This window comes from Athene noctua, chromosome 2 (assembly GCF_965140245.1).
Source record: "Athene noctua chromosome 2, bAthNoc1.hap1.1, whole genome shotgun sequence".
NCBI lineage: Eukaryota > Metazoa > Chordata > Aves > Strigiformes > Strigidae > Athene > Athene noctua.
In genome coordinates this window covers 37272301-37293097 of record NC_134038.1, presented here as the reverse complement: position 1 = coordinate 37293097, position 20797 = coordinate 37272301, and the positions used below count along the sequence as shown (strand labels likewise).

The following is a 20797-nucleotide window of genomic DNA, read 5'->3' as shown; positions in this document are numbered from 1 at the left end:
TACATAATTTCTGGTGAAGCATCTTTGTATCTCTTTCTTCAGCTACAAGCGTTTCTCTTTTTTAAAATATTTAATTGTTTGGGGGTTTTATCATTTTTGAAAAACTGTGGTTTTTCAGTTCTTTTACATAAAACTTCCAGGAAATATTTGTTGGACTGCAGCTCTGTCTTTATTTAACACAGTACATTTCTTTTTAGGAATTAGATGCTGTGCATGGAAAACTACATTGTGAATGGTTTTACAAGTTCTAAACACTAACAAAAGTTACTCTTGTATTTTCCTATATCAGGAAATAAAGATGGAGGAAGCTATGATCCACACAGGTATCCACACTTTTTTATTCTCCTCAGCAGCTTCTTTCCAAATAATTGCATGACTCCAGTCCATTTCAACTAATGTCTGTATCCTGCCATGTTGCACACAGCATAGCTTTTGATGCATGCATTTTCTAACTACTTTACACTGAACTTGGCCATTGTTTTTTAGATTTACCATTCTACATTTAACGTAGCTTGTTGTCATAGCAAGATTTCACACAGTTCATATTCCATGCCTGTATTTCTTAGATGTTTACACAGGGAAAATGACACAAAAAGAATCACTTCTTTTGGGTTGTTTTCCTGTTGTTGGGTTGATTTTTAATGGGTTGGGGTTTTTTTTTGTTTCTATTTAAGAATTCTGTACAGCTGCTTTTTAAAATATGAGCAAAATGTGCTTAAAAAGCTTTCTGAGGTATATATATACAAAAAGCCTAACCAAATCTATGGAAATAATTAAAACCTTCTCACTGGCTTTAAGAAATGTTGGCAGAGGCTGCTTTAAGCAAAAGTAGTGCTCAATATGAGCCGCATGTGCTCAGAAGCCAGCAGGAGACAGGTCAATATAAATATGGCAGAAAAATGAAACTCCTTTGGGCAGGGGGGCCAATCACACACACATGACCAAATCACACACACATGAAACATAATTTCTTCAAAATATTGTAATATTTGAATTGAGGAAGGACACTAGGTCAGGTTTTTTATACCTGCTTGAACCTGAGGAATACACAAAAAACTGATATTTGCAAGTATATTTATCTGTTTGCAAGTATACTTAACCTACCTACATGTTTATCATGCAGAGCCCAGTTCCTTTTGCTGGAGAAACCAGTCAAACATAAAGCAAAAGCCTGAAGAGACTGAAAAACCTCGGGTCTTAATAGTACTGCACTTGCTATTCATCGAGCAATACTTGTACTCAGGGTAAAAAGCAGATTAAAGTCTGTCAAATGTCATATTTAGTCTTGATATCTTCTCATGGTATATCAGTTTTACACATTTTCTTCTCTGTGCACTTTGGTGGATTAACTCCTAATATACATTGTTTACCTGAGATGTAAACTGGGTCCAAGGAGTATACAAGTCTACATAAAACTTTTTTTCACAGTGTCTTCTGAAAAGAACCTTATAATTAGTTCCCAACAGCCAGGGAACAATTAAGATAATGTATTTCAATGTTTTATAGGTCTCTAGTTTAAGCAGCTTTTTTTTTCTTGCAGCCAATTTTGTGTTTTCCCACTTGAGTAGTTTTGAGATCTAGGAAAATGATAAGCTTTCATTTGGTTATATCCCAGTTGTTTGCATTGCTCATTATAGCCTGGTGGGAATTGGCTACTACAACTATAGAAAGTAATCCCTGTAATTATGCTTTTAAGTCTTTCATTAGAAAACATCCTTGTAAGCATTCCTCATTTTAACTACAGATCTGACAGAAATGGCATTTTTGAATTGTAGGGTTGCAGGAAATAGTAGAGCACACAGGATTAATCTTTAAATTATATCTTGCTACATTGTTTAGTAATGAAAACCTTTTAACTTCTGATACAAAGTCAATAAAAATTATGCTACTGGCATAAATAGCTGGTATAATATAACACAAGTGGTATTGCTCTGTGGCATGACACTCTAAACACAGTTACTCAATATACAGAGATGCTTGGGTTTGACATTTTGGTTCAAGCCCCATCTTAGTGGAAATTAGTTTTCCTTTCTAAACAAAAAAAATATATATATAATGAACAACAGCCATTTGTCAGGAATCATTAAAACAATCTCTTAGAGGATCCTTTTCTTGATGCCTGTAGAGAAACCAACAGAATGAGAATGGGAAAGCTCTGTGCTGCTAAGTCACCTGCACTACCCCTTAGGCTCCCTTCAGATCATGCAGTTTCTCCACTCAGACCTGTTTCCCATTCAAAATGTCCTGAGTTAGTACAGTGCTACAGGTGTTACAAGTACAATATCGAGACAACAGGCCTGTATGGAAACAGCCAGTATAGTCCTATTTGCTTAAAACATGGAGAGAGAGCATCAACAGGGAAGAACTCGTGTCACCTGTGCCCTTTGATAGACAAAACAACTCTGCAGACATGAATGATAACAGGATGTGGGAATTGCACATTCCTCTCTGCTCTCCTCCTTGTCTGAGGTTTTTCAAAGCCACCAAGGAGATGATTATACCTACTTGTCTTTAGTCTCAATGGAGATATATTCAGATCCATTATTAGTTGTGAGACATCACAGCCACAGAGGGCATCATGGGACTCTGGAGTATGATAATAGGAGCGTGAAGCTTAGCTAATGCTTGATTTTTAAAAATCAGAAGGTGTTTTACTGTGAAAAGTTAGCAACAGTTTTTCTCTGGTTTGGGTCTATGACATAGTTGGGCGATTCCAAAATATTGATTGAGGATCAAATGCAACTTGTGTTCACTTTCTCATTTCACACCTGTATGTAATGAGATTTCTTACAGGGGAAAACCTTTTCTTTACTCTCTTCTTCTTACTGTATGCTTTAATTTCAGTGGGAAACTTTTCATTCCTACTACTAAATTGTGGAATTAAGCTGTGAGGTGACTCACTCAGTCAACCAACACACAGTCAGCTCTAGGATCTTAAGACTTTGCTTTCCTATTTGTTTAACATGCATGAATACAAGTTACCTCTGTCCCATGTGTTTAAACAAGTTTGTTTTTTCTGCCTGATGTGAAGATCATTGAACAATTCTCAGTGCCTTCCCAGCTGTGAAACGCCTCTGAGATTGCAGAAACAGTGCCACATTTAGAGGGGAAAAAATAGATCCAGCATGGATGACCACGTAGGTCTGACTCAACCTTTGAGCTATTTTGTAGGAATACAGCAAACTCCTTGCTGATCTCACTTCTCTGCAGCACAGCCCCCTTTACCTGCTGCTGAGGCTGATGGGAACCTTGCTCCTCTTCATCGTCCCCCAGATCTCCTCACTGGCCACCTTGACATTCAGGCTTGCCCAGCTCAACCCCCTGTGCCACTGCCTGGGACAGACAGCAGAGGGTCCTCTGGGCCTAAAGGCACCTTTGAAACCATCAGTACTAATGCTAACAGAGTAAAATTTAAAAATTGTTGCATTTGCAGTGTGGTTAATATCTTAGAGGATTTGGTGACTAATCTCAAAAATGAATCCCTTCATGTGACGTTTTCTAGGGCCCTTTATATCTCTAAGTGCTGGAATAGTAAGCCTTTTTTTTCTTGAAATCTCTGTGGTATTTAATTTTTTTTTGTTTCAGGAAACAAATTATCCATATGTCTTATAAAGATGGCTCCTGTGTGGCCATGCCATGATTTCATTTCTCTTGTCTACTTCAAGAAAAGAAAGAAGACGCTCTGTCATAGCTGTCCTATTGGATCCAATATTTTGTGTTGCCTCCTATGATAGAGAGTTTGCCAAGTGTCTGCAAAAAAAATATCTCTAGAACTTGCTTTAAAAAAATAAGATATTTAAATTTTACTTTGTATTTACAGCAGTCATATTAAATGAAGAAATATCAATTAAGAACAAAGATTCAGGTGTTTCCAAGTAACAAAAGTGGTCTTCCTTTGGTGCAGTATAAGGTTCCTCATCATAATAAAATCATAAGGGTTTTTTCTAACCATAATGTTATTTTTCTGACTTTGCATATGATGGACTAAATAGTGGAGAAAATCTTTCCACTGTGAAATCCCAAGCTAATAAAGCAGCAAGGAATATAAGCTATGATAGATACGAGTTGTATCTTCTGTTTTAATTGAACAATGAGAGGGGTCAAGTTAAAATGCAGACAAATTAATGGAGCTGCCAAGAACCCACTGTAGGGATTAAGGGCTCAATAGAAATAAATATTTGTGCTGAGTTCACGCTGTTGAACTATAGCCACTTGTACTTCCAAGGTCATTACTACTAGCCTACTTGCCTGTACAGTTTTCAGAAGGAGAAGTCATCTCAGTGAACTAATTACTAAATATTGCCTACAACATCATTTGTAAGGACAAATTTGCCCCTCTCCCTGACAGGCTTTTTCATCATCTAATTAGTTTTGATTTGTAGTCCACTTTCTTGTTAAAATCTTTGGACTGAACACAGTCTGCGCAGGGAATTAAATGAAATAGTGGTGTTCAGTGCTACTTGTCAAAATAAAATTTCACACTACATTTGATAATCTGGGTCACTATAGTAGCTGTAGTGACGTTTAAAAATCTTTTGGAAATGGGTTTGCTTCGTGTCCTTGATTTTTCTGTCTGTGATCAATATATAATGTAGCTCCATTGCTACTTACAGACTCATATGTATGCCCTTTATTCAAATTTATTATTTGATGAAGTTGTTAGACATTTTCATTGAAAGAAATAAAACCTTTAGGAGGTTCTATATCTATGTATATTTTAACACTATTTTACAAAGTGGTGCAGTCCTATAATTTAATTCACACCAAGTTTTTACAGCTTTTCTCTCTCCTAACTGTGCCGTGTAAATTAAAATAAGCATTTACAAAGTAAATTAATCACTATCTTTGGCTATCATTTATTAAATAAAGTGTGGCTTGTTGGTTTGTAGACCATATGTCTCAAGCTACCAAGACACTAAATTCCTGTGGATATTGTTGAAGTTCAGTTCACTAATGGCTTTCAGAGTTAACCCCATCTTTTATACTTAACCATTGTTCATTTATTCCATATTTTGGTGAGGTGTTCAGGAAAGGTGAATGGATGATTTGTGTATCGAAGCACCTTTTCTGCCTTGAAATATCAGAGGAAAGATTTATCTATGACTTGTCACAAAGCCCCATTAGACCATATTCTTGCTCTTTTTCACTTAGTCCAAGGATGTAGCAGAAGACGGGGAGTTTTTTGCCGTGTGTTCAGCAGAAGCTGTCAACACACCTACCCGAGCCCAGAATCACTGATATGATGACAGAAGATGTGGATCATCTTACATTTTGAGCTACATACATTATGAATAGCGTGCTTTCAAGCCGTTTGGAGTAGAAACACACGTGGAAGCTTTGCTTGCACTTTTAAGCTGGTGTTCACCATTAGGCTTTATTCTTTCTTTCAACAGAGGACAGTTATGGGATGGATGGGAAGGCTAACCTGCCCAGTTTCACTGGAGACATCAACTGGCAAGGACTGGAAGACTTGTACAGTGTGAATGAAAGTGTATATGAATACAGATACAACTATAGACTTAGTCTGGCTGACTGGACTAATTACTTGAAGGATGTAGATAGAATGTTTGCACTGCTGAACAGTTACTACCAGCAAAATAAAACAGACAAGGATAACACTGCTCAAAGTGACGAGGACAGGGACGAATCATCTACATCATTTACCTTGGTGGAAATTACTTCTGCTGAAGAATCGAGTGGCCTGCCTGCAGGAGAGTTGCAGCTTATTGTGCCAACGGACTTTGCCACCCTCACTTTGAGCACAGTGAATTTAAGTCAGGAGAGGAAACTTGAATTAAACAATGATATTCCTGAGAAAAGTAGTTTGAATGATGCACACTGGAGAAATAATCATCAAGCTGAAAAATGGATGGAGGATAAAGAAACAGACCGTTTTGATATGGACTTCAGTGGAAACGGTTTGATAGAGTTGGAGTCCCGACATAGTTTCATGCTACAACCCATCAGTATTCCTCAAAAAGACACTCATCAGGACAGAGATGCTGTGAAAGATATATTTGAAGATCAAATATATCTTCCTGTGAGGTCTGATAAACCCCTTGTTCATCAAGGTGTAAATGTATCCATTAGGGATTCATCTATTGGTACCCAGAAAACAGGAACTTTCTTAAAAAAAAAGGAACAGAGGCTTGCAGGGGAAACTTCACAAATCCTAAATGTAGAAGGCAGTGCCTCTGCTCCACTCTCCTTGGATTAGATCAAGTTGTAAACCATTAAATAATTTCTCCTTTTTCTTATTAGCAAACTAATAAAGGTAATCATGACAACTGACATTCCATGTTTATTGTAGATACGTTTTGCAGCTAAATTGAACCCAGCTCAGTATTTGTCTGTGTACATTTGTTTTATTCATACGCACATATTTTCACAGTAATTCTCCCCAATGGAAAACAAAATTTTCAGCTTTTGAAGAAAAGAAACAGTGTTAACTTTCAAATGTAGTAGCACATACTCCAAAAGCTAAAAATTATTTCTTTGAAGAGGATGTTCAAGTTACTGTCTCTATTTCCAAATGATCCCAGCATGAATGAATGTTTCAGTCCATCTAATCTGTCTGCATAATGTCTTTTTCATAAATTATTTTAACCACTGGAAATTCTTAATGTCATGCTTTTGAGTAAAATGCACTTTTAAAATCTGTATGCCATACCATTTATGAATCTAATACCTTACATGTTCTTAGTTTGCTCATTGTCTCATGTAGTTGTGAAACCAATAAATAGATTGACAGGAATGACGTAATCAGTATGGATTGTGGAAAAAGACACTTTGAATATTATTTTAGCAAAAATATTGCATGTTTTTGTTACTTTGATTTAATTAAATTTACTCTCAGAAAGGTATGGCTAATGATTGTTAATTGTAGGAGGATTTGTTTAAATTGGATTGAATTGTTTCCCTATATGTTGATATTGTCAGTATTAAAAATCCATGAGGTATTTTGACTTTTTTTTTTTTTTTTTTATGACACTGGTATAAAGGTTTACATCAGTACATATATGGTTTTGTCACCACATCTGATTTTTATTATCCTGAACAATATCTTGAAAGCATTATTATAATTTTGAGACTTAAATTCTTCTTGTTTTGAACAGGCATTGAAGGGAATGATAAAATCATGTTAGATTTACATTATTTTAGCTACCAAAGGCACATGAGATAAAAAAATAGTAGTTTAAATAATTTTTGTTGTTGTATTCTAAATATTTTCTTGAACTTTACCAAACATTAAATTTTATAAAGTATAATACAAAAATGACTTTGAAAATCTGTATTACTCAAAACTTAGTATCTTCCCTTGCTTTTTTATAAATTTCTAAATAATTAGCACAATAACAAAAGAGAATTACCTCAAACAGATGTAATTCCACAGTGTCCAATTCACGGGTGTGTTTCCTATCTGTTACATGTTATTTAGTGTAGTGAGTACTTTTTGGCTATTGCAAGCACTGCAGGTTAAACTTACATTCATTGCATTGTATTTCAAGTTGAAACTTTTTAAAAGTGAGATTCTTTTAGTAGGAATTTTAATAATTTTAAGAAGCAGTCTTTTTGATGGACTCTGTACATATGTTAAAATTACTAGCTCTATCTGATGTATGTGTCATGGGCTGATTGATAGAAAAATATATTTATGGTCATGAATGATGCTATTTGTACATAGGTTTTAAGTTACTAGGATACAGACTGTGTTTTTAAATCTTGTATAATAATTCTGTGATACTTTTATAGAACAATTCTGGCTTCGGGAAAGTCTAGAAGCAATATTGCTTTCAATAAAAGGTGGTTTACTTTACCTGCTTCAGAGAACTCCAGATGATCCGGTTTTCATACTAATTAAGATTTATTTTTAAAATATGTTAACGGTTTCAGTTTTAAGAATCCATCCACATTTAAAGCAATGGGTAACTAAATAACACACTACATTCTGTTAGTTATAAATTATTCCTGGAGATTGTGAATAATATATATTTTTCTGTTTAAGACATGCTGTGATTTTTTTTGTTTTTAATTGCCAATTCATCCAGTCCTTTCTCCCTTGAAGTCAATGCACTGAGCTGCACAACCAGCGGTTGCCAGAAGTAAAGCAACATTACACGGTGCCATGCCCTGTTTTGCTGCTTTCCCTCCTCCCTGCAGAGCTCTCCCTGTGACAGCAAAGTGCAGCAGGCTGGACATGCAGGGCTTAATGAGAGCAGACCACAGAACTCTAGTGAGGAGTGTCTCCTTGCACAAGAGTTGTCACAGAGTTTAGGTTTCAAGGTAAACTCTCTCTTACTTGCACTCTGTGTTTCTTTGGTGGTCTGTGAATAAGATTACCTTCATAAGCTAAATTCAACCTCTGAAGCTATGCTTCATGAATCTTCTTTCTTCTACACAGTCCTTGGACAACGATGCTCCTGCAGACATGAAGTTACAGGTGATGTTTGTGGGCATTAGGAAAGGGGATCAACTTAAGTAGTCAAAAACCAGTCATTGCAATGCTAGATAGACCCCTGAGAGATGTCTACCTCTAGAAAGCACACTGGCAAACATAAGATGTATTTCAAAACAGGGTGCAGAGCAGGCTGGGCCAGCAAGTTTGGGAGGACTTTAAGGACAAAGGCAAGTTGAAGCAAGGTCCCATACAACTACGGCTCATATCTTTGTGCAGGGAATTATCCAGCATCAACCATGTGCCCTTCATTCTTTGAAAGCATACTTTGAAAGAACCCAGGCAAGATGCCTTCTCCTTTCTTATTGCTTGGGTAGAGATAGAGAGGGGAATGGTGCAATAGTGTGGTCCACCCATTTACCCCACTTCTCCTTCCTCCTTACATGACAGCTTAAAGTATTCATTCAAGAAATGGAAGAGATTGCATCTTCCTCAGTATGAAGGTGATCAACCTTCCTTCTTCCAGAGCAGTGCCAAGACTTCTAAACTATCAGAAGCTTAGATAGTACTCTATCTTCTAAACCAGGTGAGAGCCTTTTTTGCAGCTCTTTTATAGGAGTATGGAGGGGAAAAAAATGTAAAAGATACTAGGAGGTACACGGAACAATGAGCTCCAATCCTTGCCCTCTGGAAACATGCATAAAATATAAAACCAGACCAAATGAAAGAGGCCAAAAGCTGTCGTATCCCTAAGTGTCCTAAGCAGTGTGTTGCTATCCCAATACATTTTGCAATTCTTTCTGTGCAGTACTTCTTGTCCTGTAGCTGAAGCCGTTTGAGACCATGAGCTGTCAGGAAGCTCTTACAGGCAATGGGCAGACACAGGCTCAGGAAGAAGTCAAATGCCTAAATCTGACTTCATCGTCTCATCACAGCAAGCAAGGGGAGAGCCAAGAGTGGGACCTTCCCAGCTTTTTCTGATCTGCAAAATAGTGGTAAGTGTGTGTAATTTGAAAGGTGCTACATAGTTATTTACTTTTTGAAGAGGGCCTGGAGCTGGACAGGAATAACTTTAGGGCTTGCACATCTTTGGGAGGTGCCAACATTGTGCAAAATGTTTCTTCTGGGATTTAAAAGAAGGCAGCCAGTCCTCCCCTCACACCTTTGGACTGTGTGTGACACTTTCTGAGACCTCCTACCAGCTGAAAGCCCTCAAGAAAAGCAAAGATGAGTAATGCTTAATTTCCAGAACTTCAGATATGATTTAGTTGCTGTTATGCGGGGGTAGATCCTGTTGTTCCTGAGGTGTTAATGCACACAAACAGCTATAAAAAAAATATTTGGATCATAGAATCATTCTGGAGGTCAGCCACCTCTAGGTTTACCTGGCAGTAGAATGAAGGTTTTTTCAGAAGGTTTTTTCAGACTGGGCATAGACCATCCCCACTCTCCTCACCAAAACTCCCTTTAGATGCCTGCAGCTGTCTACACTGAAAGTCGCACAAGCACAGTGGGTGAGGATGTCTGTGTAGAACAGTCAGGGCTGAGAAGCCAAGAGCTGCAACAGCCCTGTTCAGGGAGGATCTGCTCAGGACTAGTCTTGAGGCCTGAGCACCCATGGATGGCTGATGTCCAGCAGGTATGATGCTGTAATAAAACTTCCTCCTTTAGTTTCAGGAAAAAAACAATACAGTTTGTATGCTCTGACACCATTTTTCAGTGAGAACCGATGTGCAGTAAGTGCAGTACAAGACAGAGAGTAATTTCAAAAATTTATGTCTCCGCTGAAGGGATGCAGTCACAACCTGAGCCACCTCAAGCTGCCTGGGGTAATTTTACTCCCACTCTGGCAGCAGATGTCAGTACAGAACCACACAACGGTGACTCCTTGGCCCCTGAACTACCCTGCTGTGCTTCCAACACCTGCCAGAGTAGCTCATTTATTCAGTTTTCAACTATCAATGATACCCCTTGATGTGCTAGAAAGCTACTGATAATTTCATCCACAGCACATTTCTTGGTTTAACAGTTCTAGTATTGAACACTGGTAATATTCAGAAGGATCTGCAAGATGCTTTTTGTGTCATTATGTGTGTTGGAAATGAAAACAAATAAGTCTTACTTTGAATTTGGAAGTTGGAGAGGACTTGGACCACATAGATTTCTCTGCTGTCCATGAAACAGTAGCTCCTTCCTGGTTGTGCACATTGGGTGAAGCTGCACGGCTGTCTGAGGGCTTGAGTCTGGCAGGTGCTGTGCACACCTCTGCAGTTTCTGTCTGTGGTCTGAAACCATATGCACTTAGATACCCCAGGAAGACAAGCCATGCCCTGAATCAAAGCAAATTCAGCTGCCTCATGGCAGCAAAGTTTTGTGTGGTCACTGCTGGGGTGTGGGGGCTCATAGTATTAACAGTACACCAGGCAGTTAGGAGGTTTCATAGAAAAAAACCACAGCTCATCCATTCACGAAATACGCACTACACATCAAAACACTTTTGAATTTAAAGGCTCAATAATGAAACATTCAACCTGCTGTTCTTTTGATCTTGAAGAACCAGGCTGTCTCGGGACAGAGTTTCCATCCATGGATACACCTACACTTTTAAACTAAAGTGAGTCCAGAGAGTAGAAAACCTAGCTTCAAACGCAAACTGTATGAACAAAGTCACATCCACACTGCTAGACCAGGCTAGCCCCATGCGCATGCAGACAGCCCTGGGTCTCCCCTTGGCTTTGTGTTGATGTTGCTGTGGACCCAGAATACAATTTCAATTTTTTTTCATTTTTAAATGTCTGTGGTAATAAAAGGCCTGCATTGCAACCACTAGAGCTCTTATGACATGGTGCTGTGGTGTGTGCTGCAGCCCCTGCAGTGTTGCATGAGGACACAGGGGTCCCTGACACGCACAGCCTGTGGTGCTGGGTGGCTGCAGGAACAGGGGAACCAAACCTGGATCAGCCACTTCTGACATGTGGGAGCTCTCTCGGGTATAGCCCTTCCCCACAAACCACATGGAGGTAGTCTGCTGATGTGGTCCAAATCAGAACCAAGGAGTGAGCTAAGAACTAAGCAGTATGGACATCAGGAGTCCAGTCCTTGGGTTCATGCCCTGGCCCTCTTTCATTAAGCAGGTGGATGCACACAGACTTGTACCCTATGTATTATTTCCAACTGTCCAATACATATTTCAAACAAACTTGTATATCTTAGCATACAACTAATATCAATCAAATTTAGTGCTAGAGGAAATGGTGGAATTTTACAGTTTATTTCTACATATTCAATACTTAGCTGTGATCCAGTGGTCACTGAATTCAGTGGAAAGATTTGGTTTTGTCAGACTACACACTGAAAGACCAAACACTTCATCATCTGATCCAGAATGACTGTAGTTACCCACACACCTTTTTCGCCAGTTTAATTTTTTTGTCAGAAATAAACCACACATGATATGCTATTTTTTATTTTCAAATATCAAGTATTCAAGAGTTTGTTTTGTAAACACATGTTTACAACAGATGCTGACAACAGATTTCATTAATTGATGTGTTACGCAGGTTTAAAATTATTCTAAGCTCTGCTGAGAAATAAATATCAATTAAAAAACCCCACAGAGGAGCCTAAAGTATGCAAAACAAACCGCATAAACCATTAGCCTCTTTTTACCACAGCACAGCACCCACACAGTCATACGGTCAGACATACTCTACAAATTTCCTTAATACTCTACACATTTGCTTAATAATGATTTTTTTAAAAACTAAACAGTTACAGGCAGTGTGCCCACTCCATGCTCCTAATATACTACCCCGACTGTTGCTGTTCTGCTTAACTAATTTGGTAGAGGTATGCACTGCAGCCAAGGGCAAAACTCCTGTTTGCTCAACTGGGGAAAAGAACAGATCTTCTTTGAGGAAAGCCTTCACTCAAACATGAAGCTCACCGACTCCCAATTTTTTTCTTTTTTTGTATGGATTTTTTTTTTTTTTTACAGCAACTCAGTTCAGGATGGTTTTGTACATTTTCTTTGTTTTGAAATTTCCCTCCATGTTTTCGAACATAGAATTTGTTAAAGAGGTAAAATTTCTGACCTATCAGTTGTAGGTGTACCTCTTAGTGCTATTTAGGATACAGCTGCCTCCTCTGCATGAGCAGTCCAGGCACAACACAAAATAATTACCTTTCAGAATTCAAAATGGAAGGGAAAAATTTTGTCTTCAAGACTTCACAACCAAAACTCTCTGTTTTAAATCATAGCTCACTTTAAAGTTGACCAGGTTCTGCTTTTTTCCATTGCTAGAGGTAGAATTTGCTCTTACTCTGCCCCTCTCTTTCTGGTTTTCCATAGAAGAACATTAATATTTTAGATCTGAATCCTCAATTTCATGCAAACGCTTACAAACATTCGGTTAAGGCATCCCAGAATTTAGACCAGTGCTTCTTGTCACTATAATAGAATTTATTTTCAGTCTCTGTTTAAGCAAAGCCAATTGCTAGAGCAGGATGAATACATCCTACATGAGATTTGTGTGGTCTGTAGAGCTTTTTACCTTTACTGTTAGCACTGGGTGAAATCCTACACTGCTTCCTGAAATGACTTTCCCACAGAAGAGCTAGGTAGGAGTTGGCCCACCAGGAATTACAAACACTGTCTTTGCTGGACCAGCCCAGACTTTAAGAACAAAAACACATGAAGTTGCATCATTGACATGCCTTGAATATGTCATTTAAGTCACAGAGTTAACATGCATAACTGCATGTTACTACATCATAAAATACTTCAGTACCTATTAGCACCACAGTGTTGTTTAGTCATTTGTCCAAAGATTATCAAGCTATCTCACCCTTCCTCAAGGTGAACAAAGTTTTGGATGCTTTTTGTAGCCCTTCATGAATCCCACAGCTTTTCACCTATTTTATATCATGAACAAAATGTGGTTACAGAATAACATTGTGACAACTGGTTGATAGAAAAAAATTTAAAAATATAGTACACACAATGGATAATGTAATAATTAGATGAGTAGAATGGAACCTGAATAAATAAACATCTATTTTCTAACACTTGAAACCAAGAAAAGATTGGATCTATGAACTTGCAGAGCTACATCTGTGTTTAAAAGGCTGTATTAAGACAGAAGAAAATAGTTTATCTGAAGGACTGGAGGGGGGTGTGGTGTGCTAAAAACTACAGTTATTAACTGTAGTTAATGTAAAAGATACAGCTATGGGATATGGATAGTGTTAGCTTTCCTGTTTAATTTATGGTGATATATTCTGTGGAAAGGATAGGGAAAATTTCCTTCCTGAGGATCAGGTAGGCTTTCAAACCTTTGGCCACATAGTAACAAGTACTGGTGATATTCAGTGTAAAGAAGATGAATCATGTGAACCCTGGCCATACCTAGTCCCCATGCTGAAGGCCCCACATCTCTATTCTGCAACAATGTTTACATGTAACCTCGTTGTTTGCGTTTTTTTTTTTTAAACAAGACATTATAAGAGAAAAAGCAAGCCCTAAATATATACCAAAGAATGAATCTACCACCATGATGTTGACTATCCATCTTCTCAGCACTCTATAAAGAATAAAAATGTCTATAAAAGCAAGTCCACTATGTGAAGAACCTGAAATGTGTTGATACAGATTTAATCTACAAGGGGCAAACACTCTGTCCAAAAAAATACCTATTCAGATTGTAGTCCAGATAAATCTCCATTACCAGGTGTTTTAAGCCCCTAAAAAGCAACCACAGTTAGATGGCTTCAGCTGGGGAAACAGAGAAACTGCAGCATGCAGCATGGCATCTCCTCTGACGTTACAAAAGACACATTCTTGAGAAAACAGAAAAAGATAAACTTGCTTAGGAAATATTTTGTCTTTGATCTCTGAAAACAGTAGTAGTAACTAGTGAACAGAGTATAAAAGCTAAACAAGTACTTAATACCACTTAGTTCACACACGCTTGCTAAAGCACCAGCTTGTTAACATCCAACCCAAGGTACTGGCCCAGTTCTTCAGCCTCATCATCGGACTGATGAGGCTGATAATCTGGCTCCAAAATAGCAGTAAGACACTTTGGACCTATTTATCACCAGTTTTATATTAATATAACATCATGAAGAGCTGTGGCATCACACACAGAGAAAGTGTATTAAGGCAGCAATTAATTCAGGCATTTGTGGGGAAAACCGCAAGAACAGTTCAGAAGGTGCTGACCCCTCTCCCAGCCATGCTGTCTGGACTTACATAGAGCAGGCAGTGCTCTGCTCCATTTGTACAGGATACTGAAAATGTGTCATCTGAACCTTTAGGTCCAAATTCTGTGAGAGGGCACAATTCAAACCTACAGCATTACTTGAGCAATTTAATTGGCTTTAAGGTCAGAAGGATGCCCTTATTTAATCTATCTCCCCACATAGCGCACAGATTTTCCACGATTCATAAAATAAGTGAATGGCAGGAAGAGCTAGAATGTATCTTTGAGCATGTCCACAAAATATTTTGATTTTGAATTCTATTTGAAAATGAAAGCTTTCCTCCACTGCCAGATGTATAAGTAGTCACACATGAATGCCACAGGAGAGTACTTGAGTGCTATTTTGTACTGTTCTGGTTGCAATGATCACTGAATACATGGGGAAAAAAGCTCAGCATGGAAATTGCTCTTTGGGTAAATGAACTCTTTTTTGAATGCAGATGGGATTCAGTCCAATACTTACATACATGCATTATTTTTAAGTGAATTACTTAAGCATATAAATTTAAGTGTTCTGCTGGATCAGAGCTGTCATGAATTAATAGTTAATGCTATGAATTAATAAGCTATATTAAAAAAAAAAGAAAATATGTTTTTTAAACACTACACTCAAGTGTTTGTAACTAATTTAGGGCCTTTCAAACTTACATTTCTAACACCTAGGAGATTTGTGCCCCTGCTTCACCTAGAGAACAGCAAGTTCTGAGGAACTGCATGTTACAACATGCACTGTTAAGACACACAATGGCTGGTCAAGGAACTGAAAGTTTCCAATTAAATAGAAATTGCACCATAATATTCAACAAGTGTCTTGCAGCTGCTCACACTATACTGAAAGGATATAAAATACCACCAGTTTCAAATTATACCATAATATATCCAGTATGCTTATAAGGAAGAAGGGAGACCAAAACCACAGGGGTGGTGCCTAGAACTGGAAATAGGGAGAGTCCCACTTTCCAGATATCCCAGCCCCTAAGAGGTCTATGAACCATCTCCTGAGGGTGCTATACTCATAAGCACTCAGGGCCATTGCTACACCCTTTCTGAACAAGGACAAATGGGAGGCTAAGCAGGGACGATTACCTGTTCAATCAAGTCCATATATTGGGGCTACTTCTCCTTTCATGTCCCCCTCTGAATCAGGGATAAGTGGTGTAAGGGGAAATTAGTCTATCCTTGTGATGGCATGATGGCACTTTGAACTTACAGTTAATCGCTGAGTGTTGTTCCTCCATATTATCCCTGGCTGGTTAACTGCAGGTGGCTGACTTGGGGATGCTACCAATAGCAGCCTGTGAGTGAGCAGGACCCCTGCTTTACCTTTTCTTGTACTCACTGCTATTCAGCCTTTAGTGTTTGTGGGTAGAGAGGGAAGGTGGGAGAAATTACAAATTAATGGAATTTTATATTCTATGGTCAAAGGATTCCACAGCAAGAAGACAGCATGGCCACCTTCACTGAGTGATAGATAAAGCTCCTTTTTTCTTCTTGTGAGTTGGTTTAGCACCACACATCGATCATGGCTACTGCTAGGGATGCAAACAATTTCTCTGGCGATTCTGCTTCCTTCAGCAATAACAACCTCAAGAAAGAGTGTTTGTTCAGCAGGTCTTAGCCCATATCTCAGCCAGTGCTGACAATGTTGGAATTGACTTCTCTAGGAAGTTAATGTGTTTCCCCTGCATGCCTTTATTGGCTTACTTTAGACTGTTACAACTTACTCACAATAAAGCCTCCTTCAGGAATCAATCAAAAACTGGGTTTTCTTTCTTTCAGAGGATGCTGATGTAATTAAGTGATTTTGTAGAAACATGTTCATATTGTCAAAATTATCTGTATCAAAAAATTCTAATTATTTTTGTTGTTTTCTACATAATTTTGAAAGAAAAATTTAAAAGCTATTCAAAGTGTGTAAACAAGGCTTTTTCAGTATTTCCAAAGTGAACATCTTTCCCTCTACATTCCAGTTTCTCAAACATTTCAAAAAATGAATGTTTTTAGAAGTGTGTCAGGATTTCCTAAAAAGCAGGTGGTCTCCATTCCAACAAGATCTGTATCCTTGAAATCAGCTCAGAAGCGGTGGCAGTTGCAGATGTGTCTCTTCTATCACTCACTCTCTGCCATCAGTGTCAGCTCCTGACAACCCTACAAGCCTAATCCGCTCTCCCATGTTATTCACATGGAACAGAAGCGCACAGGAGGCATGAAATAGAATAGATCAGGATAGATGATTCATCTCCAGACTTTTACAATTCCCTAAATGTTCTGTTTCTGAGGTATTTTAAAAGATTGTCGCTCTTCACCTCACCCTGTGGTGATTAAAATGGGTGAATTATTAAAATGGATGGGCAATGGGCTGCAATTACACTTTTTCCTACTACTTTGCCTCAATTTTTGCCATGGCAGGAATTTCTTAGTGCAAGAAGCATTTGAGACTGAAGCAAAAGGAGCCTTTTTTGTCATCTATTCTGATCTCCTATGGAAAAAAACAAAACAAAACAAAACAAAAAAAACAGTACCTCTGAACCAAGGAAATTTACTCCTCGGGATGAGAAATGTGGAAGCTAACATCTCAGGTGGTACATGCTGACTGAGGATGTATTATACTTGGTGGCTGCACAAGGGAAAAAAAGTAATTCTCAGGCTTGACCTCAAAAAGCTATTTAGTATGTACAGAATAGGAGGAATTTATGAAAAATATATCCCACTACATTGTAGTTTGGGGTAGAAGCATCTGGGTTTGCAGACAGAGAGTGGGAGTCATTACAAGCCACATAAAGGGACTGAGACATTCTGAAATAAGTAGCCACCATCTCAAGCAAGGGAACCAGCCCTGTGGGTAGTCCCATGTGCTGGTCAAAAAGAGACGGACATGAGGAAAGGCAGCCAGCAAAGGACGAGAGGGAAATCTACTCCTCCCAGGACAACTCAAGGATACCAAGGAGAGTAATGCCTTTAATTTCAAGGACTTAGCTCCTTATAATGTTTGATCAACTTACATATTATAAATTTAAAATTAAACCAGGAATAAGTCTGTTCAAACATATGTAGAAGTTCTGCTCTTTCATATTTATTTTCACACAAGCTCTCTACATGGCAAAATCCAAGCCTTACTATCACTGAGTCCTCTTAAAAGAGTGCTTTTTATTTCCTAAGCTTCAAAGACTTTCCCTGCAGGGCAAAATACAGCTTTGACTTCCTAGTGTCCACCTGAAATCATTCTCTGTCCTTTGAGACATCATTAGTATATCATAAGCATGGCACTACAAAGCCTCCAGAGCAAGAAATGAAATGCCAAGTACATTTGATTAGAAAGTCTCAGTATCTCCTGGGAAGAAAACACACTACAGTAATTTGGAATAAGCAAAGGCCACATCACATCCTGTGACTCCACACGTGCAGACAATTTCTATTCTTAGCTCTTCCCCTGGAAGGACAAAGGAGGGACGACTCATCCTTTGCCTTCACAGAAGCTTTCAGTGAAGCTGAGGAAAGGAAAGGAAAGGCGGCCACGTTTGGGACAAACCATACAACTAGAACATCCAGGCCTGCCCCACCAGCCTGCCCAGCAGTGGGCAGTGGGAGAGGCAAAAGTGGGGCAGAAATGAGAGGGACCTGGCATCTGAGCTGGCACTCCTTCCCTAGCTGTCCTCAGTGGCAGGGACCACAGCACCCTGGTGGTGACAGGAGGGGAGGGGACAGCCTCATACCAGGCACCACTGCCTGCAGCCCACTTAAAGTGTCTCTCTGCTCAGTCCTGCAGCAGGCAGCAAGCAGCGCCAGCCCGAACCCTGGGTCATCGCACGCTGTGAGGGGCCCGCCGGGTCCCAGGTGGCCACACATGAAATGAGACCATGAGCTCTGCCTCGAGATTTCTTCACTGAAGCTGAACTAGACTGGAACACATTTCTGAATGACAGACAAGCTCTTCCTATCAAGCTATAACTGGTTATTTTCTTCTTCAGGAAAAGTATGGATTTGACACTAGTAACGGCCACCCCAAATAACATTCAGAAATATGCACTATTTGCTCTTGTATGTGTGTATGATTCCTACATCTTAATGTCATTATAAATTAATACTGAAGTTTTTTACTCCAAGCATTATACTTTCCTAGCCTGTGTACTTTGTGAAGAGTAACGACATCCCGTCAAATGAAAAATTAATGTACCTTTTGACAGGATAAAGCAATTACAACTCAACATTTGCAAACATTACCCGATGCATAATTTTTTGTATGGCTTAACATGTTATTAACAGTACTTTAAACCTTATGTTCTTTTCTGATTTAATGCTTATGTCTGAAAATAGCCCCTTTCAAATTCAGTTGCAGTAATGTCTTTAAAACAAACTTTAAACTTATTTTGCTGCACAATTATTCAAATAAGTTGCATAGTTTAAACAAGTTCAGTTGTGCTTTGTAGCAGAACTCACAGTAATTACTCATCTCTTAAAAATACAATTTACAGATGTGAAGTTGATGATACATTTAAGCATTTTTGTGACGTCTAGACATCAACAATATGAGTTTTTGTCACACTTTCACTGACTTCTGCTGTTTATAATACCTCAACCTTACATTGATATTAGGCCAGAGCATGGACATTTAATGGACACATCTGAAATAATTACAAACACAATTTTTTAAAACTCCATTGTCGGGAGGGGAGAAATAAGAACTTGGGTTGGTTTGAGGTATCCAGCCCTCAAGAACATGCTATGGTTGTTTGCATTAAGCTTTGTTGGTTTTATCACATGTTACATTTAGATTAAAAATAGAAGGCACAGGTGTTTTACAAGGCGCCGTAATTAAGTCAACCAACAAAACTAAATATTACATTACCAAGCCAGGGGTCTATATCTCAGCAGTGACTTCTTCCAATGCATTTTCATCTGAGGAATTTATTGCTTCTGAAAAAGGGCCGGGGTATGTCTGCGCTACGCAGTTCATTCCTTGTGCCACACTGATGTCTCCTCGGGAGCTGAAAGTAGGGCAGGACCTAGTCCGTGCATAGTTTTGTTGGGGTCCAGCTTGGCCAACCATCTCACTCACAGTGTTCACCGGCGAAGCCCTCCATCTCCGTCTCTGCAGTTGCTCTTCTTTACACTTAATGGAATACCAGGCCAGGAAAATAAAAAAGAATCCCACAAACTTGAGAGCAGCTGCCAACCCAAAGTAGACAAAACGAAACGAGGTGACATCGTATTCCCAACAAGATCCCTGTACGCCACAATCTTGTTGCCAAAGCATGCACGTGGTGTCAATAACAGCCCCAAAATAAATTGGAGTGGGAATGTAAGCTGAAATAAAAATAGCAACAGAAATAATATGTGTTAGCATATAGTGGAGACTGTATGCCTTAGCCAAAGAGTGTAGGTCAAGAATTTTTGAGATTTCTACGCTACTGTTCTCACATGAAATGTAAAACACGGAAAACTAGTCAGTTGATCTTCCCACCAACACTACTTCTCCCACATACGAAATGTTCCACAAATGGGAAAGAATTCAAGCAAAGAAGACAATGCAACAGCACCTTAAAATGGGTACAGCTTCAATCTGTCATCCCCAAACAGCTCTTCTTGAACTACTGTCCCCCAAAAGAAAATCTAATGTTGCTCTCAGGAAATATAATACAGGAGTGGAACAAAATACGTTATTATCTCCAGAGTGTTACTTGCTGCACATACATTGCCCATGAGCTGGGAAAGGGCAGGATTTGACCCTCTAGATTAAGGAGAAAAAGCCCCCCAAACCACAAAATGTTTCTCTTACTGAAGATGGATGGAAGTGGTGAGACTACTAAAATTGTAAATTTTCTTTTGAATAGATCTGCCTCAGAAACAGACTTAAACTTCTAAGGCTGCTAAAAATGCAGCCAGCCCACTGAATGCCCCTGCTTTCTCCAGATATACAACACCTTTAAGACAAGTCAGAAATGTCCTCCCTCAAAGAAAAGTTCCAGATACAGCTACACAGGCTTCTCCTTTTGTCCTCTTAGAATAGTCCTTGCTTGCCATAGTCACATGTTTCATAGTAGTTGAACACCTGGAGTGTTCTTTATAGGCAGGATTTTAGAAGTTTAAGAGATTGAAAGAAACTACTTAGTGGAATAAAGACTTTTAATATATACCCTTT

General features: G+C 38.8%; 2 protein-coding genes across 9 annotated transcripts in view; one reads left to right on the top strand and one right to left on the bottom strand.

Moving 5' to 3' along the window:
- SULF1 (sulfatase 1) overlaps positions 1-6914 on the top strand; it is a 123089-nt gene extending 116175 nt beyond the window's left edge. For 3 of the 8 annotated variants that reach the window (XM_074897681.1, XM_074897682.1, XM_074897685.1), the window contains one exon: positions 5394-6914. In XM_074897681.1, coding sequence (XP_074753782.1) covers positions 5394-6217 — 824 coding nt within the window. In that variant the 3' untranslated portion in view covers positions 6218-6914. Of the gene's footprint in view, positions 1-289; positions 397-5393 lie in introns of those variants that run through there. The other 5 variants (XM_074897684.1, XM_074897687.1, XR_012633024.1 and 2 more) reach the window with 4 other exon arrangements.
- A 4745-nt stretch (positions 6915-11659) lies between these two features.
- The window catches only part of SLCO5A1 (solute carrier organic anion transporter family member 5A1), an 80632-nt gene continuing 71494 nt past the window's right edge, over positions 11660-20797 (bottom strand). Inside the window, exon 9 of the mRNA XM_074898854.1 lies at positions 11660-19962. Within this exon, the coding sequence (XP_074754955.1) occupies positions 19517-19962 (446 nt within the window). The 3' untranslated portion in view covers positions 11660-19516. The remainder of the gene's footprint in view (positions 19963-20797) is intronic.